This window comes from Rhinopithecus roxellana, chromosome 12 (genome assembly GCF_007565055.1).
Source record: "Rhinopithecus roxellana isolate Shanxi Qingling chromosome 12, ASM756505v1, whole genome shotgun sequence".
NCBI classification, from domain to species: Eukaryota; Metazoa; Chordata; class Mammalia; order Primates; family Cercopithecidae; genus Rhinopithecus; species Rhinopithecus roxellana.
The window spans coordinates 100,209,886-100,232,555 of NC_044560.1; the positions used below are offsets into that span (position 1 = coordinate 100,209,886).

A 22,670-nucleotide genomic window follows, 5' to 3' on the forward strand; every position below is an offset into this window, starting at 1 on the left:
GAGACTCAAGGGAGAAGACGGACTGGGCGCCCAGCTCCATCTTGCTGCAGGCTGTTGGTGTACCTGCCTCCTGGTCCCCTGGCCTGACCTTCTAACCTGCCGCATGTGTTGGCCTCCTTTGGCCGCCTGCCCAGTTCCTCTAACTCTGGGTGCTTCCCTTTGACCCACTGCCAGCTCTGACCAGCCATTTGGTCACTGGTCCAGGCATTCCTCTTTCCCTGATTACAGACCTCTCCCTCCTTCCCACCTGGGCCCCACCTTGACAGCAGGCTTTGGCCTTGGCCAGGTCTGAATCCTGCATTTGTTTCACTTCCCACGCTAGGCCTCACTTCTTTGTTTTGTTTCTTACCATGTCTTTGATCAACAACAGAGGCTGGTGCTCCTGTACCACTCTTGCAGCCCCTCCTTCCTGATACCCTGACACTTGATCCTGCCATTAGGTTTGCGTCTGTCGAATTACCTTTCTGGTTTTTATACTGCCTGGGTGCTGTCCAGCCATAGAGTCCGTCTCCAGGCTCCTCGTCCTTCAGAACAGTGTCATACTTGGATAGAGTTTCTGTGGCATAGATATCATCATCTTCCTCTTCCAGGGCACCCACACCAAAAGCCTTTAAAAAACAAGGTTTCAAACTGAGTACAGGGGTTAGGGTATGTCTGGGATCTTCAGGGATAAAGCTACTTTAAGGATGTGACTGGAAACCATGGTAGCACTTCAAGATCACCAAGAGAGAAGTGAACGGGAGTCCCAGATCAACACACACACAAGATTTTTGGAAAACAATGACCAGAGGTGAAATCCCATGTCCCCAGTGCTAACGCTGCCCTCCAGTCCCCACAACAGCCACGGCTCCAGGTCCCAGCACAGGAAGAGGAGTGGAGAACAAAGCTAAGCAGCAGTGCAGGGGTGGAAATGTGGCTTCCAAGAGGAGAAAGGCAGAAATGTTCATCAACTGATCAATGCGGCCTGGGCCAACGCTGGTGGCCAGGGTCTAAGGACTGCTGCTACTCTACTACCCGCTGGAAGAACTCCTAGTCTCTGCGGGAAGGGGCCTCTAACAAGTAGCATTTTTGTTTAAAAGACTGAAAAAAAAAAAAAAAAAAACCACGTTTATAAAAAGAAAAGGTAGCCAGGCGCAGTGGCTCATGCCTGTAATCCCAGCACTTTGGGAGGCTGAGGCAGGTGGATCACCTAAAGTCAGGAGTTCGAGACCAGCCTGACCAACATGGTGAAACCCCATCTCTACTAAAAATACAAAAATCAGTTGGGCATGGTGGCTCATGCGTATAATCCCAGCTACTTAGGGAGACTGAGGCAGGAGAATCACTTAAACCCGGGAGACAGAGGTTGGAGTAAGCTGAGGTCGCACCACTGCACTCCAGCCTAGGCAACAGAGCGAACCCCGTCTCAAAAAAAAAAAAAAAAAAGGCCGGGCGCAGTGGCTCACGCCTCTAATCCCAGCACTTTGGGAGGCCGAGACAGGCAGATCACGAGATCGAGACCGTCCTGGCTCGCACTGTGAAACCCCGTCTCTACTAAAAATACAAAAAATTAGCCAGGCATGGTGGCGGGCGCCTGTAGTCCCAGCTACTCGGGAGGCTGAGGCAGGAGAATGGCGTGAACCCAGGGGGCGGAGCTTGCAGTGAGTGGAGATCGCGCCACCGCACTCCAGCCTGGGCGACAGAGCGAGACTCTGTCTCAAAAAAAAAAAAAAAGGCTGGGTGCGGTGGCTCAAGCCTGTAATCCCAGCACTTTGGGAGGCTGAGATGGGCGGATCACGAGGTCAGGAGATCGAGACCATCCTAGCTAACACGGTGAAACCCTGTCTCTACTAAAAAATACAAAAAAAAACTAGCCGGGTGAGGTGGCGGGCATCTGTAGTCCCAGCTACTCGGGAGGCTGAGGCAGGAGAATGGTGTAAACCCGGGAGGCGGAGTTTGCAGTGAGCCGAGATAGCGCCACTGCACTCCAGCCTGGGCGACAGAGCAAGACTCCGTCTCAAAAAAAAAAAAAAAAGAGGGTAAGTGGCAAAGTTACCATTTTTAAAATACATTTTAAGAAAGAAGCTTTGACCTGATTCCACTTGAGGATTAGGGGAAAAAAAAAGAAAATAAAGAACTTCTAAAAAGAAAAAAGAAAGTAGACTCATTTATCAATGACTCCCCCTTTATAAAATAGAAAATAATTTTACCTGGCCTGAAATTCCCAATTTTCTTCCTTTATTCAGTCCAATTTCTCCAAGATCACCAGCTCTCTCAGAGCCACCACCGAAAAGATTAAAATGTTCTCCCGAAGTTCCAAACAGTGCCTGGTGGGGATCCAGGCCCTTGTAGGCCAGACCATGCACATTATCTTTAGGTGTGAAATCCACAGGTGTGACATCTTTGGGTGCAAAGGTCACATTATCAGGCAAGTAGTCATCATCTTCACCCTATTTCAGTTTAAAGTGGAATTAAGGTGAGTCATTGCATGATGCAAAGTAAACCCACAAAATACTAATTGAAAATGCAGTGATTAATGCCACACACAACAATTAGCACACTTTCATTGGTGCTGTTACAAATGACTAAATCACTTTCCGGCACAAAGGATGCTAACACCAACTTCATTTTATGAAGCTGAACAGACCTGAGTGTCTGTGGTGCAGGCACATTGCTGAATACGTATGTTGATAGAACGAGGATAGCTTTAGGGCATGAGTATTTCACTGTTCAGTGGTGGGATCTGATTTCTAAAATTGTCTCCAACCCTAAAATTTCACAATCATACAGAAACAGGTGCTATTATACCAAACCGAAGGTCAGTGAGCCTGTGCAATACCTCAGATCCTTCCGAGCTTCCAGGGGGTAATGCACAGCCATAGATTTTGATTCCAGGATCTAGAAAAGAGATTTCAAATGCAATAGTCATGCGTGACTACAAATAGAAAACCCCGACCAGGCCGGGCACGGTGGATCACACCTGTAATCCTGGCACTCTGGGAGGCTGAGGGAGGATCACTTGAGCCTAGGAGTTCAAGACCAGCCTGGGTAACATAGTGAGATTCCACCTCCACAAAAAATTAAAAAAAAAAAAAAATGGCTGGTCACAGTGGCTCATGCCTGTAATCCCAGCACTTTGGGAGGCTGAGGAGGCTGATCACGAGGTCGGAAGTTCGAGACCAGCTTGACCAACATAGAGAAACCCCGTCTCTACAAAAAATACAAAAAAAACAGCCAGGCATGGTGGCGCAAGCCTGTAATCCAGCTACTCTGGAGGCTGAGGCACGAGAATCGCTTGAACCCAGGAGGCAGAGGTTGCAGTGAGCCGAGATCGCGCATTTGCACTTCAGCCTGGGCAACAAGAGCAAAACTCCAACTCAAAAAAAAAAAAAAAAACTCACTGATACTCCTCAGAGGTACATGGGTAATTTATAAAATGTGCTACAGCATTACAGTCAGAGGCAGATCACTGGGAATTGTTTTAGAAACAGGGTCTCACCCTGTCACCCAGGCTGAAGTATGGTGGCATGATCACAGCTCATTGTAGCCTCAACCTTCTGGACTAAAGCCATCCTCCCACCTCACTCTCCTGAGTCATAGCTGGGACTACAGGTGCACTCCACCACGCCTGAATAATTTTTGTATATTTGGTAGAGGCAGGGTTTCACCATGTTGCCCAGGCTGATCCCAAACACCTGGGCTCAAAGAGCCTCTCACCTCAGCATCCCAAAGTGCTAGGATTATGGGTGTGAGTCACTGCACCCAGCCAGGAATCACTTTCTACCAGCACTGGCCCTACCTAGCAGTAGTGTGCTCAATGACTGCTCCACGTCATAAAGAACCCAAAAGAAATGACTATTGCCCTCAAAAAGTCACTTACAGTCTGGCTGGGGAGACTTAGGGCAAGAAATAAGTAACAAGTAATAATGTTAAACTGTGACAGTTTGGGGGAGGGTAGGAAACATGAACTCTCACATGCTGCTGGCAGAAGCATAAACTAACACAGCCTTTCTGGAAGCTGTCATGCGTTACACATAAAAAGCCTTAGAAGACGCACATACCACTGGGCCCAGCTATTTTGTTTATTGGAATTTGCAGCCATTAAAAAGTATGCTCTTGGCCAGGCACAGTGGCTCACGTCTATAATCCCAGCACTTTGGGAGGCTAAGGCAAGCGGATTGCCTGAGCGCAGGTGTTTGGGACCAGCCTGGGCAACACGGCAAACCCGTCTCTACAAAAAATACAAAAAATTAGCCAGGCGCGGTGGCTCACGCCTGTAATCCCAGCTCTCAGGGAGGCAGAGGCAGGAGGATAGCTTGAGCCCAGGAGTTCGAGACCTGCCTGGGTAATATAGCGAGACCCTGTTCTCCACAAAAAGGAAAAAAAAAAAAAAAAAAGACAAAAAAAAAATTAGCCTGGCAGAGTGGCACATGCCTATGGTCCCAGCTACTTGTGGGGGCTGACGTGGAAGCATCACTTAAGCCCAGGAGGTCGAGGCTGCAGTGTGCTGGGATCACACCACTGCACTCCAGCCTGGGTGACAGAGCAAGACCCTGTCTCAAAAAAAGAAAAAAAAAAGTACACTGCAGCAGTGATACTAGTTAATCAATTAACATACACACCAGGTTTCTGTCGGCGTGGCCGTCTCTTTACTCGAGGACCAACTCCTTGTCCTTCTTTCCAACCCATTTTTCTTAGCAATTCAAAACCAACAGATAATCTAGGATAGCAAAGCATTGAAAATGAACTTTTCAAAATAACATTAACAAAGAGTATGAAATAAGTGGCTTCTGAGTTCCTGCTCGGTTCCTAGGCCTGTCTTGCTTGGGCCCTTGCCCTCACCCACATTACAACTGGCGTGACGTTGTCATTCCAGCCACAGCAGGCTGCAGTGGGGTGCACGCCTGAACTGTGAAGTCAATCAGATGACCTCTCTCCTGGGCCTTTAGAATGGGATCACAGGGACTCTAGACAGTCCTTGCCAAGCATGTGGCCTGGGAATCCCTGAAGGTCTAAGGCTGTCATATCAGGCCACAAGCCCAGGAGCACAACAAGGAGATACACAGGAAGTGAGGGTAGAAGGAGGCAGGCAGAAGCGAGACTATAAGGTCTGGAGGGATGGTGTGAGAAGTCACTGCAATTCCTAACAGCTCTCCAGCCTCCGCCAGCCCCAGCAGCACAGCTAGTGGCTGGAGTTCTTGATCTCTCAGTGCAGTGACAGTGCAAGATCCTTTAGGCAATATCCCTTTTTTCACTTAGACTCTGAGCCTAAGAAGGCTTGTCTTACTTGCAAACAAACTATCCCTCAGCAAGAGAATCATACACATGCGAAACACTGGTGCTAAGATCACAACAGTCAGAAGGAAATGCTTACTTTGCTGGCGTTATGAGGTCATCAAGGAGGGTGGCTCCAGGAATAGGGGCAGTGGCAGCAGCCAACTGCCTGGCCTTTTCTCGTATTCTGTCTTTGGTTTTGGAGGCAAAATCGTCTGTGGTGACGATCGCTTTGGGTGCTATCCCAAATTCACTAAGATCCTTCAAAAAATTCAAACAGAATTATATATTTGGAAAGTGACTATACACAATACATCACATAGTTTGATTTTTGTTTAAAAAAAAAAGTCAAAACTACAAAATTTAGGTCAGGATCAGCAGAGTGACAGACGTACACACAGACTGTATTTTTTATTTCTTATTTTTTTTTGAGATGGAGTTTCTTTCTTGTTGCCCAGGCTGGAGTGTAATGGCGCAATCTGGGCTCACTGCAACCTCCGCCTCCCAGGTTCTAGTGATTCTCCTGCCTCAGCTTCCCAAGTAGCTGGGATTACAGGCACACACCACCACGTCCAGCTGATTTATTGTGTTTTTAGTAGAGATGAGGTTTCACTATGTTGGTCAGGCTGGTCTCGAACTCCTGACCTCAGGAGATCCACTGGCCTCAGCCTCCCAAAGTGCTGGGATTACAGGCATGAGTCACCATGCCCAGCCTCACACTGACTTTAGAAGCTCATCCTCATACATGGTAAAGTCAGTGGCCAAGGTCAGGAGGGCATGAGAGTCACTACTCATCAGGGCCACCCTGAGCATGACCAAGCTGGGAAGACAGGAAGTAAGGGCCGTGTTCTTCTCAACAGTGTCTCAAAGGTCAGCGTGCAGGGGACAAAGCTTGGAGTCCCAGCCAGCAAGCATTCACAAGTGTGAGGGCCAGGCCTAGAGTCAGGTGCCTTTGCCTTTACTGGAGCAGATGTTGCTGGCTACCTGTCCAACCACTATCATGCTTCCTCTTTCCTTGCAGAGTCCTGATGTTGTCTAGGTACCTGCCTTCCTCTGCACCACCACACACTGCAGAAGTGGTACTCCCAGTGTTGGGGAGGCAGGATTAGGAAGTGGGGCTTTGTGTCTTATCTAAGCCAGTCTTTTTTATTCCATTTTCCTTGCCAGGGACTGCATTAGGAATGGGCATGTAAAACAATTTGTGCAAGCAAATGTAGAGAAAATTCATGGTAGGACTTATACAAAAGGCTACTTTTTTTTTTTTTTTTTTGATACGGAGTCTAGCTCTGTCGCCCAGGCTGGAGTGCAGTGGCACGATCTCGGCTCACTGCAAGCTCCACCTCCCGGGTTCACGCCATTCTCCTGCCTCAGCCTCCCGAGTAGCTGGGTACAGGCGCCCACCACCAGGCCCGGCTAATTTTTTGTATTTTCGGTAGAGACGGGGTTTCATCGTGTTACCCAGGATGGTCTCGATCTCCTGACCTCGTGATCCACCCGCCTCGGCCTCCCAAAGTGCTGGGATTACAGGCGGGAGCCACCACGCCCGGCCTACTTTGCTTTTAAGAAAAGAGACTGCCAGTTGCACACCTGTAATCCCAGCACTTTGGGAGGCCGAGGTGGGTGGATCACCTGAGGTCAGGAGTCCAAGACCAGCCTGGCCAACATGGTGAAACCCCATCTCTACTAAAAATACAAAAATTAGCTGGGCATGGTGGTGCATGCACCTGTAATCCTAGCTACTTGGGAGGCTGAGGCAGGAGAATCACTTGAACCTGGAAGGCGGAGGTTGCAGTGAGCCGAGATAGTGCCACTGCACTCCAGCCTGGGCAACAGAGCGAGACTCCGTCTCAGGAAAAAAAACAGAAAAAGGACCAAAAGGAAGTTCTTCTCTTGGGCAACATCGTCCTGGATGTGCTACCTGGAACTACTACAGCCATCTTGCAATCATGAGGAGAGGTAGTATAAGGACAAGCTGCCAGCAGAAGACTGAGAAGAGAGAGCCTGGGGTCTCAGCATATCTAGACTTCTTGCTACATATGTTTCCTTCTAGATGATGCTACTCAAAAAAGGACGGAGACTTCCTTCCCTCTAACCTGCAGCCTAACGCATGCTGATATAAATGTTTTATTTAATCTTTTTTTTCTTCAACTTTTATTTTAAGTTCCAGGGTACATGCGCAGGATGTGCAGGTTTGTTACACAGGTAAATGTGTGCCATGGTGGTTTGCTGCACAGATCAACCCATCACTTAGGTCATAAGCCCAGCATGCGTTAGCTATTCTTCCTGATGCTCTCCCTCCCTATTTAATCTTTATCATGAGTGAATCCACGACCAGATTTTAAGGGAGCAGAAGTTTAATTTTAGTGCAGTCACTCATGGTTCTTTACTGTAGTGTGCCTGAGAGTTACTGTGGAAAGCTGCAGACCCAGCACCATGGATACTGAGCTTTTGAGGTAATGGAGGCTTTTCCAGTAAATTGCCTGTATATGACTTTCCCCTTACACTCTTGATTTTAGAAACTGGCCCCAGTATAAAATGCTCCTCCAATGAACAAGACTCTACTGATGTACAGGACACTGTACATCAAATACCTAAAAGATAAAGCCTTACAAACAAAGAGGAAATTGTACATCGGACCTTCTGGGGAGAGAGGAGGCACTCACAGCAACGAACTAGACCTTTCCCACCAGCAAATTGGCAATGAAAGTTTTGCACACCCACCTCTTCATCCATAAAATCTTCAGGACCAAGAACAGATTTGTCTGCTCTGTTCTGTCGTGAAGACACAAAGGTAGAGGGTGTCCATCCTGAAAAAAAAAAAAAGAGTTTAGAGCTTTACAATCCTAGAGAGTATTTGGGTCTATCAATAAATGATTACATAACACGTATGGACTTGAAACTCCCAATAACTACAAACTCTTAGGTACTTCCCATCTCACTGCTTACATAGACATAATTATTCCACATAAATTTCTTACGAATCCCTGTATCCCCTGATGCAAAACTTAGTGGATCCATTAAGGTTTCCCCATAAGAAAGTGAAACCAAGAGAAATAGAATTACACATTGAAAGTTAAACTGTGAAATGAACACAAGCAGATCTAAGCAGACAGCTGCAAGGTCACCTTAAAATGCAGGACCTGAGACCAGCAATCTCCATTGGCATATTAACTTTTCTTTTTTTTTTTTTTTCTTTTTTTTTGAGATGGAGTCTCGCTCTGTCGCCCGGGCTGGAGTGCAGTGGCCGGATCTCAGCTAATATGCCAGGCCGGGCGCGGTGCCTCAGGCCTGTAATCCCAGCACTTTGGGAGGCTGAGATGGGCGGATCACGAGGTCAGGAGATCGAGACCATCCTGGCTAACACGGTGAAACCCTGTCTCTACTAAAAAATACAAAAAACTAGCCGGGCGTGGTGGCGGGCGCCTGTAGTCCCAGCTACTCGGCAGGCTGAGGCAGGAGAATGGCTCGAACCCGGGAGGCAGAGCTTGCAGTGAGCTGAGATCCGGCCACTGCACTCCAGCCCGGGCGACAGAGCGAGACTCCGTCTCAAAAAAAAAAAGAAATGATGTCATTGCTTCGCAGCCTTTTGGCTAAGATCAAGTGTCAAGATATGATGTCAGGGTGTTTTAATCAGTCACAATGGATAAAGAGAGAGTCACAGAGGCCGGGCGTGGTGGCTCAAGCCTGTAATCCCAGCACTTTGGAGGCCGAGACGGGCGGATCACGAGGTCAGGAGATTGAGACCATCCTGGCTAACACGGTGAAACCCCCGTCTCTACAAAAAAATACAAAAAACTAGCCAGGCGAGGTGGCGGGCGCCTGTAGTCCCAGCTACTTGGGAGGCTGAGGCAGGAGAATGGCGTAAACCTGGGAGGCGGAGCTTGCAGTGAGCTGAGATCTGGCCACTGCACTCCAGCCTGGGCGACAGAGCGAGACTCTGTCTCAACAAAAAAAAAAAAAAAAAAAGAGAGAGTCACAGAAGGAATCCAGTCAGGGTACCCTGGTACTCAATCTGGCTGGTCCAAGGGCAATGGCTGTGCCAGGCCCCCAGTTCCATCAGACACTGGAATCCTATAATTAATGGCTTTGTTCCCTGACCATGGTCACTGAGCATCTGCCATGTCTACAAACAGGGAACGCCCTGGAGGTCACATATGTCTGTAACCTCTGCCATAAAGTTGTTTAGTTTTCTCTAAGAGGGATGCATCTCCTTCCTGATTCTCTCCAAGGCTCTTGTGAGTTGAGGCATCTGGGGAAGGTCTACTCTCAGTAGGCACACCACTGCACTAAAGCCTGAGCGACAGAGTGAGACCCTGTCTCAAAAAATAAATTAATTAAACAAATAAAATGGTAGGGCTGGGCACGGTGGCTCATGCCTGTAATCCCAGCACTTGGGGAGGCCAAGGCAGGTGGATCACTTGAGGTCAGGAGTTCTACACTAGCCTGACCAACATGGTGAAACCTCTACTAAAATACAAAAATCAGCCGGGCATGGTGGCGGGCGCCTGTAGTCGCAGTTATTCAGGAGGCTGAGGCAGGACAATCGCTTGAACCCAGGAGGCGGAAGCTGAAGTGAGCCGAGGTCACGCCACTGCACTCCAGCCTGGGCGACAGAGCGAGACTCATCTCAGGGAAAAAAAAAAAAAAAATGATAAAAGATCTAGCCCATCTTTTTCTTGATAATTGCTATGTGAGTTAATCAGTTCATCTTCCGTGCTCACTTCAGCAGCACATATAATATCAGTTCATCTTCCATCCATAACTGAGATATAGAAAGCCACTTCTTCCAGTTCAAAAAAATGCTTCTAGATTAATACATCTTAAAACATACAATACTTTAAACAACTTGGCATTTATAAAAGTACATAACATAAAAGATTTAACTGATTTTTCCCCAGGTAGAGAGCACTGAGGAGCCAGTCTTGCTGTGGTCCCGAATGTCTGAAGAGGACACCTGGTGACTCTTCCCTCAGCACTAACGCCATGCTGGCTCCTTAACCTCTCTGACCCTTGGTGGCCTCATCTGCAAGATCCCTGTGACACCTGCCCTCCTCACTCACTCAGTCAGGAGACACAGTCAATGATTAACTGAAAGACTCTAAGAGTATGTTGTGAATGGCAAATACTCGGAAACATTTATCACCTTACAATAAAATGGAAGTCATTATCATCATTTAATCATCTGATTAGAAGGTACGCATTTTTTACAAAGTGGAGGAAAACTCTTTCACCATCAGATTGCAATCAATGAACAAGACACAAGTTGACTCTGGAAACATCCAAATATCCAAAGAACACAAAAGGTTACAGTGTATGTTCAGAGAAAGCTGAGCTCAGTGGCTCACACCTGTAATCCTAGCACTTCGGGAGGCCGAGATTGGCGGATCACTTGAGGCCAGGAGTTAAGAGACCACACTGGCCAACATAGTAAAACCCTGTCTCTACTAAAAATACAAAAAAATTAGCTGGACGTGGTGGTGGGCGCCTGTAATTCCACCTACTTGGGAGGCTGAGACAGGAGAATCGCTTGAACCTGGGAGGCGGAGGTTGCAGTGAGCCATGATCGCACCACTGCACTCCAGCCTGGGCAACAGAGCGAGACTCCATCTCAAAAAAAAAAAAAAAAAAAAAGCAAGGGTGGCCAGGTGCAGTGGCTCACACCTGTAATCCCAGCACTTTTGGAGGCCAAGATGGGCAGATCACTCAAGGTCAGGAGTTTGAGACCAGCCTGGCCAACATGGTGAAACTCCAGTCTCTACTAAAAATATTTTTTAAAAAATTAGCCTGGCGTAGCAGCACGTGCCTGTAATCCCAGCTAACTGGGAAGCTGAGGCAGGAGAATCGCTTAACCCAGGAGGTGGAGGTTGCAGTGAGCCAAGATCACACCACAGCACTCCAGCCTGGGCGACACAGCGAGACTCCATCTCAAAAAAAAAAAAAAAGGCTGCCGGGTGGGGTGGTTCAAGCCTGTAATCTCAGCACTTCGGGAGGCCAAGGTGGGCAGATCACGAGGTCAGAAGATCGAGACCATCCTGGCTAATACAGTGAAACCCGTCTCTACTAAAAATACAAAAAAATGGCCGGGCGCGGTGGCTTAAGCCTGTAATCCCAGCACTTTGGGAGGCCGAGACGGGCGGATCATGAGGTCAGGAGATCGAGACCATCCTGGCTAACACGGTGAAACCCCGTCTCTACTAAAAATACAAAAAACTAGCTGGGCGTGGTGGCGGGCGCCTGTAGTCCCAGCTACTTGGGAGGCTGAGGCAGGAGAATGGCGTAAACCCAGGAGGCGGAGCTTGCAGTGAGCTGAGATCCGGCCACTGCACCCCAGCCTGGGTGACAGAGCGAGACTCCGTCTCAAAAAAAATAAACAAATAAAAATTTAAAATAAAAATTAAAATTAAAAATTAAAATAAAAATAAAAAAAGGAAGAGTGAGGGAGAACCAATATTTCAATCATTTGCTTTAATGGTATAATAGCTATAATTAGGAAAATCATACCTTCTTTTGAGCCAACAGTATTGAAGTATCCAGCAGAGAAACCACCGCTAAAGGCCCCGTGGAATCGTTTATACCTTCCTTTTTCATCTCTGACAGTCTGATCCTGAAGGGGGATTGGTTTCTTTGGTCTTTCACCTAAAAAAAAAAAAAAGTTTTTTAAATGAAAAAGAGAGAAGGAAATGGTCGGTTCTAATTTAGGGAAAATGTCACTTTTTAAACATAATAAATTGTTTACTTCTTATAACTTCAAATATAACCATTTAAATTGTTATTCCTAGACTTTACTACTTTATACAGCCTAAAAAACAATATATTTTGTAAGCTTATGTTAGAATGATTGCCTGCTTTTCCCACTAAATTCCATTACAAAACCTGGTCAACATGGCAAAATCCCAGCTCTACTAACAGATACAAAAATTAATCAGGTGTAGTGGCGGACACCAGTAATCCCAGCTACTCAGGAGGCTGAAGCAGGGGAATCACTTGAACCCAGGAGGTGGAGGTTGCAGTGAGCCGAAATCACGCCACTGCACTCCAGTCTGGGAGACAGAGCGAGACTGTCTCCTAAAAAACAAAAACAATTATATTGTCAGGAGAGTTCAGACAGATGAAATTGAAATCTCCTGGCTTCAAATGAAGGACGCAGAAGCTGGGGTGGCACGTGGCAAGGAGAGAAACACTTCCATACCTCTTCTAGAACTTCACACCATCCCTGGATCCGGAATTTTTTTTTTTTTTTTTTTTGGTATTGCCCATTTTCCCCAACTCCTAAGAGTTTCCTTAATTTCTGTGCATCTCCTGATTCCAGTGTTCTTTAAACCTATTCCTTTTCCTACTTTGTTGAAAGGGCTGGGTTTTGACATCACACAAGCAAGGGAATTTAACCTATTTTAGGCCTAGCCAAACAATTCCTTAGGTTTAAAGTCCCAGGTACTATGGCACAAATTACTGCCTCATTTTATCAACTGCAATTCAAAATCCTGAATTTAATTTAAAAAAAACAAAAAACAAAAAAACAAGTTATTTTCAAAGGTTCACAAGAGGAAGTAGGTTATACAGTAGTTAAGGGTATGAGTTAAGGGGTGAGAGTCACAGTGCTCTGGAGTTTCAAGCCAGCTCCCTTTACTGGCACTGGACTTTGGTCAGCCTTGACTCTCTATGCCTCAATTTACTTATCTGTAAAATATAAATGGCATTAATGGTAACAGCTATTTCATAGAGTTGTTATGCAAATTAAATGCCTGTAAAGTACTTAGCAAGAAGAGGGAGACACAAGAAATACTTTATTTTATTTTATTTGAGATGCAGTCTCTGTCGCCCAGGCTGGAGTGCAGTGGCATGACCTTGGCTCACTGCAACCTCTGCCTCCTGGGCTCAAGTGATTCTCCTGCCTCAGCCTCCCAAGTAGCTGGGATTACAGGTGTGAGCAACCACGCCCAGCCAAGAGCCCAGGTTTAAAGACCTAGAGATCTGAATTCAAATCCTCTTCTACTGCTTGTTAAGATTTGTCGGCCGGGCGCGGTGGCTCAAGCCTGTAATCCCAGCACTTTGGGAGGCCGAGACGGGCGGATCACGAGGTCAGGAGATCGAGACCATCCTGGCTAATACGGTGAAACCCCGTCTCTACTAAAAAATACAAAAAACTAGCCGGGTGATGAGGCGGGCGCCTGTAGTCCCAGCTACTCGGGAGGCTGAGACAGGAGAATGGCGTGAACCTGGGAGGCGGAGCTTGCAGTGAGCTGAGATCCGGCCACTGCACTCCAGCCTGGGTGGCAGAGCAAGACTCCGTCTCAAAAAAAAAAAAAAAAAGATTTGTCATCAGCTGGGCGCAGTGACTCATGCCTGTAATCCCAGCACTTTGAGAGGCTGAGGCGGGCGGATCACCTGAGGTCAGAAGTTTGAGAACAGCCTGGCCAACAGGGTGAAACCCCGTCTCTACTAAGATATAAAGTATTAGCCAGGCATGGTGGCAGGCACCTGTAATCCCAGCTACTTGGGAGGCTGAGGCAGGAGAATCGCTTGAACCTAGGAGGAGGTTGCAGTGAGCCAAGATCATGCCATTGCACTCCAGCCTGGGCAACAGAGTCAGATTCTGCCTCAAACAAACAAACAAAAAAAAAGATTTGTCATCCTGAACAAGTTACTTCATCGCTCTAAGCCTCAGCCTCCACAACTGTAAAATCAGGGTAGTAAAGAAGCCCATCTTTGTAGGGTTGTAACGAGGATTAAATATCATATGTAAACAGCTGAGCACAGTCCCTGACCATGGGGAAAATCAGTTAACATCAGTTAAAATCAGTTAATATCAGCTACAATATCTTTTCCCTCTAAAGGACTAAATTATAACTTGGGTCCCACAGCCCAAGATGTTCACCATTTCATGGAAATGCAGTACACACACTACGTTACTCTATGTGCACTTGGCCTTATTCTTGGCTATGGCAGAGCTTCTCAATCTCAGCATATTTTGTGCTGGAGAATTCTTTGTTTCAGGGGAATATTCTGTGCACTGCAGGATGCTCAGAAGCATTCTGGGCCTATAGCAGCAGCTTATGCCCCACAGGCATGACAGCCAAAAAGGTCTCCAGGCATTGCCAACTGTCCCACTCGGCTACAGTAAGAGGGAGCAGGTGTTGCCAGTGCTTGGTGCTATTGTCGAAGTGCTTCTGATCTCGAAGGGGAGACAAGATCTGCAAACAACTGAGTGCAGCCTGTGGCGGCAGAGGATGAGGGCCAAGCAATGTGGCCAACGGGCTCCCACAGGTCTCCTAAGGAGAAGGCACCACCTCTAATCAGTGACGGAAAAACTCCAGAAAGGAGGTGGGTGGCATTTTAGCCAGGCCATGTCCTAATTACTGCTACTAATGACAACTCATTCCTTCCTTTAGTACATATTATCTCATTTATCATACCCTGATAAGGATACTGATTGAGTAATTTCCCTGAGACTCACAGCTCATAAGCACAAAGGTGAAACCAGCTCTCAACTCTGTCTCCAAGCCAGAGATGCCTCCTATACTGTTCCTCCCTCTCACTCCCTGACCAAAAGTTCAACGAGCCCCTGGCTGGCTAATGGTTAGATTTTTTTTTAAGGGCAGGGGAGTCGGGTGCGGTGGCTCACACCTGTAATCCCAGCACTTGGAGAGGCCCAGGTAGGCATGGTACGAGTCATAAGAAGCAGTGGTTTGACACCAGCCTGGGCAACACAGTGACACAATTTTTAAAATTAGCCCGGCATGGTGGTATGCGCCTGTAGTCCTGGTTACTGGGGGCTGAGGGGTGCTGAGCTGGGAGGATCGCTTGAGCCCAGGAGGCCAAGGCGGCAGTGAGCCATAATCATGCCACTGTACTCCAGCCTGGGGGATAAAGCAAGACTCTGTCTCAAAAACAAAAATTTGATGAGGGCCTTGCCATGCAAGCAGCCCTTCTAGACCCAGGGTGTAGAAAACTGAACAAAACTCTGCTCCTGTTCTCAGGACACTCAGAGCCCACAAGAGGAGACCTGCATGTACTGGAGCACTTCTGACAATGAGAAGGTCTGCAACATCAGCCACCGTTAGCAGTGAGCAGAATTTTGACAAAGGCACTGACTCCCATCAGTAAACAGAAGGAGGGATAAAAGGGCAAGGTCGCCGTGCACAGTGGCTCACGCCTGTAATTCCAGCACTTTGGGAGGCCAAGGCGGGCGGATCACCTGAGGTCAGGAGTTCAAGATCAGCCTGGCCAACGTGGTGAAACCCCGCCTCTACTAAAAATACAAAAATTAGCCAGGCGTGGTGGCACGCACCTGTAAGCTCATCTACTCAGGAGGCTGAAGCAGGAGAATCGCTTGAACCTGGGAGGTGGAGGTTGCAGTGAGCCGAGATCGCACCATTACACTCCAGCCCGGGCGACAGAGCAAGACTCCATCTCAAAAAAAAAAAAAAGGGCAAGGTCAGATGTATTGAGAAAGTGGTCCAGTCTAACGGGAGGCCAGGGAATAAGTGGAAGATGGAACCAGAAAGGCAGACAGTGCAGGGGGCCTTGAATGTGGTGCTGCAGGGTTTATGGTATGTCCTGGGGGTGAAGGAAGCCACGGTTAGCTTTAAGTATGAGAATCACAGCATCAAGGAGGAGAAAATTGTCCCTAAAGTTAATCTGGGTATAGAATGAGCTGTAGATAAGAATTCTAGAACCAAGTGGAAATGTCTAAGGAAAGAATAGGTAAGTATCTGGTGCCCTTCCTTCCAGATTAGAAGGCCTATTTGTCTATAAAGTTCAGCCATGGTCACTAGGCTCCCTGGCTAACTCTTAACTAATAAACCTTTCTGTCAGGGCCAGCAACTTTAAAATAGAGTTCTCCTCTACCAATGCCTGTCTAACCTGTCACTAAAACTTCAAAGCAGGGAGTAAAAATAATTATTAGTCTAGTGTGTTATATTGTAAAATACAGAGTGCATTTAAACTTCAAAGTGCTTAGAAAACTGGCTGGGCACGGTGGCTCATGCCTATAATCCCAGCACTTTGGGAAGCCGAGGCAGGCAGATCACCTGAAGTCAGGAGTTCGAGTCCAGCCTGGCCAACATGGTGAAACCCTGTGTCTACTAAAGATACAAAAATTAGCCGGATGTGGTGGCAGGCACCTATAATCCCAGCTTCTCGGGAGGCTGAGGCTGGAGAATCCCTTGAACCTGGGAAGCAGAGGTTGTAGTGAGCCGAGATCATGCCATTACATGCCAGCCTAGGTAACAAGAATGAAACTCCATCTCAAAAAAAAGTGCTTAGAAGACAATGAATCAATCCTCAAAACTTGTATTACTGAGAAGTTAAAGGATGTTTTTAGTCCAAAAAAAAACAAAGTCTACAAATTCAATGTCCTTTCCTTCTACTTCAGAAGCAAGGTTGGGGGCCAGGCACAATGGCTCACACCTGTGCACTTTGGGCGGTGAAGGCGGATGGATTGCTTGAGTTCAGGAGTTCAAGGCCAGCCTGGCCAACATGGCGAAACCCCATCTCTACTAAAAATACAAAAATTAGCTGGGCGTAGTGGCTTGCGCCTATAATCCCAGCTACTTGGGAGGCTGAGGCAGGAGAATCGTTTGAACCTGGAAGGCAGAGGTTGCAGTGAGCCGAGATTGTGCCACTGCACTCCAGCCTGGGCAACAGAGCAAGAATCTTGTCACAAACAAACAAACAAACACACATGGTTGGGGCGGGGCATGGAGAATCATGCCTGTAATTCCAACTCTTTAAGAAGCTGAGCTGGGAAGACCACTTGAGGCCAGGAGTTCAAGACCAGCCTAAGCAACATAGAAGGATCCCGTCTCAATAATATTTTTTTTTTTTTTTTTTGAGACAGTCTCACTCTGTCGCACAGGCTGGAGTGCAGTGGCGCCACCTTGGCTCACTGCAGCCTCCTCCTTCCAGTCTCATGTCATTCTCCTGCCTCTGCCTCCCAAGTAGCTGGGACTACAGTCGCCCGCCACCAGGCCCAGCTAATTTTATTTTTGTAATTTTAATAGAGACGGGGTTTCACCGTGTTAGCCAGGATGGTCTCGATCTCCTGATCTCATGATCTGCCTGCCTCAGCCTCCCAAAGTGCTGGAATTACAGGCGTGAGCCACCATGCGCCCGGCCTCGTCTCCATTTTTTTTTTTTGAGACGGAGTCTCGCTCTGTCGCCCAGGCTGGAGCGCAGTGGCCGGATCTCAGCTCACTGCAAGCTCCGCCTCCTGGGTTTAGGCCATTCTCCTGCCTCAGCCTCCCGAGTAGCTGGGACTACAGGCGCCCGCCACGTCGCCCGGCTAGTTTTTGTATTTTTTAGTAGAGACGGGGTTTCACCGTGTTAGCCAGGATGGTCTCGATCTCCTGACCTCGTGATCCGCCCGTCTCGGCCTCCCAAAGTGCTGGGATTACAGGCTTGAGCCACCGCGCCTGGCCTCGTCTCCATTTTTAAAATAAAAAATGTTGGGCACTGTGGCTAACGCATGTAATCCAGCACTTTGGGAAGCCAAAGTGAGAGCATCACTTGAGGTCAAGAGTTTGAAACCCGCGTGGTCAAAACAGCAAGACCCTGTCTCTACAAAAAAAGAACTTGGGATACAGAGATGTCTTAAGGAAATGCAACAGCTGACTTTAAACACATAAAAAGCATTCAGACTAGCCTTTCTCAGCTGTTTGTTTGTTTGTTACAGAGTCTCACTATAGTGCCCAGGCTGGTCTCAAACTCCTGACTTGAAGCAATCCTCTCACCTCAGCCTCCCAAAGTGCTAGGATTACAGGCGTGAACTACTGTGCCTGGCCCCTTTCTCAACCTTTTGTAAGCCGAGGGTAGAAGCAGGGCCAGTATCCAGCAGAAGTTTCCACCAGAACTGTTTGTAGGAAATAAAAGGGGCATAAGTGGAGATATCCCAGAAGCACAATCAACCTGGCAGGATGTGGTCAGGGTGAGAAAAGGGAGGGGACCCCCACCAACAGGAGGTCTGCAAATAAATTGTGGCCCAATAATTCCACCATTCTTCCTCTGCCTTCCCCACAGGGCTAGCACAGCCAACAGCCCTTACTGGACACTCAATACATACTTTGCTGAACAAGTCAAGTCATTAAGTGGAACAGACCAGAAACACAGGACAGAACCTTGATTCATCTTGCCCCTCACCCCCACATTCCACCAGCAAATATGGTCAGCTTTGCTTTCAAAATATATCTCCACCCAGACCACTACACACCACCGCCACTGCTGTCTTGTCCATGCTGTCTCCTGACCTGTTTTTGCTAATCTCCCTGCTTCACTCTTACCCATCCCCAAACAGTGTATTCTCAACATCAAAGATAGAACAATACTAAAAATTGGCCGAGCACAGTGGCTCACGCCTGTAATCTCAGCACTTTGGGAGGCAAGAGGTGAGAGGATCACTTGAGGTCAGGAGTTCAAGACCAGCCTGGGCCGGGCGCGGTGGCTCAAGCCTGTAATCCCAGCACTTCGGGAGGCCGAGACGGGCGGATCACGAGGTCAGGAGATCGAGACCATCCTGGCTAACACGGTGAAACCCCGTCTCTACTAAAAACACACAAAAAAAAACTAGCCGGGCGAAGTGGCGGGCGCCTGTGGTCCCAGCTACTCGGGAGGCTGAGGCAGGAGAATGGCGTAAACCCGGGAGGCGGAGCTTGCAGTGAGCTGAGATCCGGCCACTGCACTCCAGCCCCGGCGACAGAGTGAGACTCTGCCTCAAAAAAAAAAAAAAAAAAAAAAAAAAGACCAGCCTGGGAAACAGCAAAACCCTGTCTCTAAAAATCAAATATATAGATATAGATATAGATATATCCCTCTCTGTGTAATTTCCCATGACCCTAACCCTAATCCTGCACTTAGTACAAGATCCAAACTCTTTACCCTACCAAGTAAGATCCAGCCCCTGCCAGCCCCTCTGACATCCTCTTCTACCTGTCTCCCCCGCTGTCGTCTGCTGCAACCACACCCGTCCTGCCTGCCCCTCAATTTCCTAAACTGGCTCCCACTTCAGGGCCTTTGCACTTTATGTTCCTTCTGCCTGAAATGCTTTCCCTCCAGATTTGCCCATGGTTGTTTTCTTCCTTGGTTCCAAGTCTGAGCTCAAACGTACTCTCTTGGGGAAGACACTGCCTAAGCAACCCCCGCTCTCACACCAGCTATTCCGTCATTTTCTTGTTTCTATCCCGCCGCCCCCTTGTTCGGCCACGCTTGTGTCTCCCAACCCTGAAAGTCTCTCTCTGCCGCTGCAGAAGGTGAGCACCCAGAGAGCGCGGCGAACACCTCCCTCGCCGCCGTGTTCCCAGCGCTGGGAACGATCTAACAACGGTCCAGCACCGATTTGTGCTTTTGTGGCCCGAATCCTGGGCCCTTGGCCTGTTTTCCATAGGCTCCGCCGGCCCATGCGCCCCGCACCTTCTTCCAGAGGGTCCAGCCCGGTCCCATAGCTGACCAGATCCTCGTCGCTATCACTGTCCCGCGCCGCCATCCTGCTCTTCCGGGCCCCGCCCCCTCGCTACGGCGGCCTTGGCAGGCCAAACACCTTTCCTTCTCCTCCGCGAACCCCGGTGATTCTGGAAGGCTGAGTCCGCGGGCGGGGGAAGTTGTCCTCGCGGCCGAAGCCTGCGCCCCGGATTCTCAGGCCTGTCCTATGGGAGGCCGACCCAGGCAGGAGTTGCCTCGGAGGATTTGGCAGCCACGACATCACATCCTAGCCCTGCGATATGCGGGTGAGGAGAAGACTCCTGTTATAAGCTGGAAGCCACCCAACTGTTGCTGCGAGGCGACACCAATGCCTGCCCAGCCCCCCACCCCCGTCCCTCGCGCCAGTCCCTGCCCTGGCAGCAGTCACTGCCCAGCTCCGTCCACTCCCACCGCCCACCCAGCCACCTCCAGGAAAATGCCTGAGCTCCCAGATTTCTTGCTCTCCCCGGTGGGGCTTCACTTTATTTTTATTATTTTTTTAACTTTTATTTTGGGTTCAGGGGTACATGTGCAGGTTTGGTATATAGCTAAATTACATGTTGCAAGGGATTTGGATACAGATTGTTTCCTCCCCAGGTAATAAGCATAGTACTCAAAAGGTAGTTTTTCCGATCCTCACCCTCCTTGCACCTTCCACCCTCAAGTAGGTCCATCCTCAAGTAGGCCCTGGTGTTATTCCCTTCTTTTTTTTTTTTTTTTTTTTAAGACAGAGCCTCACTCTGTCGCCCAGGCTGGAGTGCAGTGGCCGCGATCTCAGCTCACTGCAACCTCCCCCTCCCCGGTTCAAGTGATTCTCCTACCTCAGCCTTCCCAGTAGCTGGGATTATAGGCGTCCACCCCACCATGCCCTGCTATTTTTTTATTTGTTTTGTTATTGTGGTTTTTTGTTTGTTTGTTTGTTGTTTTTGAGACGGAGTTTCGCTTTTGTTGCCCAGGCTGGAGTGCAATGGCACGATTTCGGCTCACCACAACCTCTACCTCCAGGGTTCAAGCGATTCTCCTGCCTCAGCCTCCAGAGTAGCTGGGATTACAGGCATGCTACAGTATGCCCGGTTAATTTTGTATTTTTTTTTTTTAGTGGAAACGGGGTTTGTCCATGTTGGTCAGGCTGGTCCCGAACTCCCGACCTCAAGCGATCCGTCCGCCTCGGCCTCCCAAAATGCTGGGATTACAGATGTGAGCCACCGTGCCCGGCCATTTTTTTTTTTTTTTCTTTTGTATTTTTAGTAGAGATGGGGTTTCACCATGTTGGCCAGGCTGGTCTTGAACTCCTGACATCAAGTGATCCACTCGCCTTGGATTCCCAAAGTGCTGGGATTACAGGCGTGAGCCATCATGGCTGGCTCCTGTTATTCCCTTCTTTTTTTTTTTTTTTGAGATGGAGTCTCGCTCTGTCACCCAGGCTGGAGTGCTGTGGCCGGATCTCAGCTCACTGCAAGCTCCGCCTCCCGGGTTCACGCCATTCTCCTGTCTCAGCCTCCCGAGTAGCTGGGACTACAGGCGCCGCCACGTCGCCCGGCTAGTTTTTTGTAGTTTTTAGTAGAGACGGGGTTTCACCGTGTTAGCCAGGATGGTCTCGATCTCCTGACCTCGTGATCCGCCCGTCTCGGCCTCCCAAAGTGCTGGGATTACAGGCTTGAGCCACCGCGCCCGGCTATTCCCTTCTTTATGTCCATGTGTGCTCAATGTTTAGCTTCCACTTATAAGTGAGAACATACAGTATTTGGTTTTCTGTTCCTGCATTAGTTTGCTTAGGGTAATGGCCTCCAGCTGCATCTATGTTGCTGCCAAGGACATGGTCTTGTTCTTTTTTAATGGCTGTGTAGTGTTCCATGGTGTGTGTGGACCATATTTTCTTTATCCAGTCCACCGTTTGTGGGCATATAGGTTGGTTCCATGTCTCTGCTATTGTGACTAGTGCCTCAGTGAACATATGCATGCATGTGTCTTTATGGTAGAACAACTTATATTCCTTTGGGTATATACCCAGTAATCGGATTGCTGGGTCTAATGGTAGTTCTGTTTTAAGTGCTTCAGGAAATCTCCAAACTGCTTTCCAGTTGTAATTTCATTGTAATTTTCTTTTTTCTTTCTTTTGTTTTCTTTTAGACAGTCTCACTCTGTTGCCCCGAGCTGGAGTGCAGTGGTGCGATCTCGGCTCACTGCAACTTCCGCCTCCTGAGTTCAAGCGATTCTTCCGCCTCAGCCTCCTGAGTAGCTGGGACTACAGGCACGCGCCACCACGCCTGGCTAATTTTTGTATTTTTTTTAGTAGAGACAGGTTTTGCAATGTTGGCAAGGCTGGTCTCACACTCCTGACCTCAGGTGATCCACCCACCTCAGCCTCCCAAAGTGCTGGGATTACAGGCATGAGCCAGGGTACCCGTCCTTCATTGTAATTTTCAATTACAGTAGCTGAAAAGATTTACATTCCCACCAGCAGTGCATAAGCAGTTCTGGGGTTTCACTTTATTCTTGGAGGTGGGGGAAAACACTGTAACCATAATAGGTTCATTGCCCTATGCACATGAATGCCTAGAGATAACATGTTGCGGCAGATAAAGAAGTTTAATCCTTGGGCCACCAAAAGAGGAGATGAGAGGAAACCTCAAATCCACCTCCTCACAGAATTCGGGGCTAGTGTTTTTAAGAGTATTGAAGTGGGCTGAAGTGTGGAGATCATTGATTGGTGGAAGAGTGCAGGGTGAAGTCCTGGGACCCAGAGAGGAAGAAGCTGTATTCTCATGCTAATCCCCATCCTCGGCAGGGGTCTTGGTGCTGGTTTCGCTGGAATTCAGAGATCTGAAAAACATTTTAAGGGTTCCTTAAACAAAAGCCTTATGATTCTAAAGTCAGAGATCCTGTCTATAAGAACCATGGAGATTCAAATCAGTTTTTTTTTGTTTTTTGTTTTTTTAGCAACGGAGTCTCACTCTGTTGCCCAG

At 48.2% G+C, this 22,670-nt stretch overlaps 1 protein-coding gene across 1 annotated transcript in view; it reads right to left on the minus strand.

The window, feature by feature from the left end:
• Positions 1 to 19,807, minus strand: part of LOC115900747 (G patch domain-containing protein 1-like) — a 34,650-nt gene extending 14,843 nt beyond the window's left edge. Inside the window, exons 1-8 of the mRNA XM_030942344.1 lie at positions 19,657 to 19,807; positions 11,755 to 11,889; positions 7,975 to 8,060; positions 5,354 to 5,514; positions 4,602 to 4,699; positions 2,819 to 2,877; positions 2,190 to 2,429; positions 461 to 608 (exon numbers count right to left, since the gene is read on the minus strand). Coding sequence (XP_030798204.1) covers positions 461 to 608; positions 2,190 to 2,429; positions 2,819 to 2,877; positions 4,602 to 4,699; positions 5,354 to 5,514; positions 7,975 to 8,060; positions 11,755 to 11,889; positions 19,657 to 19,729 — 1,000 coding nt within the window. The 5' untranslated portion in view covers positions 19,730 to 19,807. The remainder of the gene's footprint in view (positions 1 to 460; positions 609 to 2,189; positions 2,430 to 2,818; positions 2,878 to 4,601; positions 4,700 to 5,353; positions 5,515 to 7,974; positions 8,061 to 11,754; positions 11,890 to 19,656) is intronic.
• Positions 19,808 to 22,670: the final 2,863 nt, after the last annotated feature.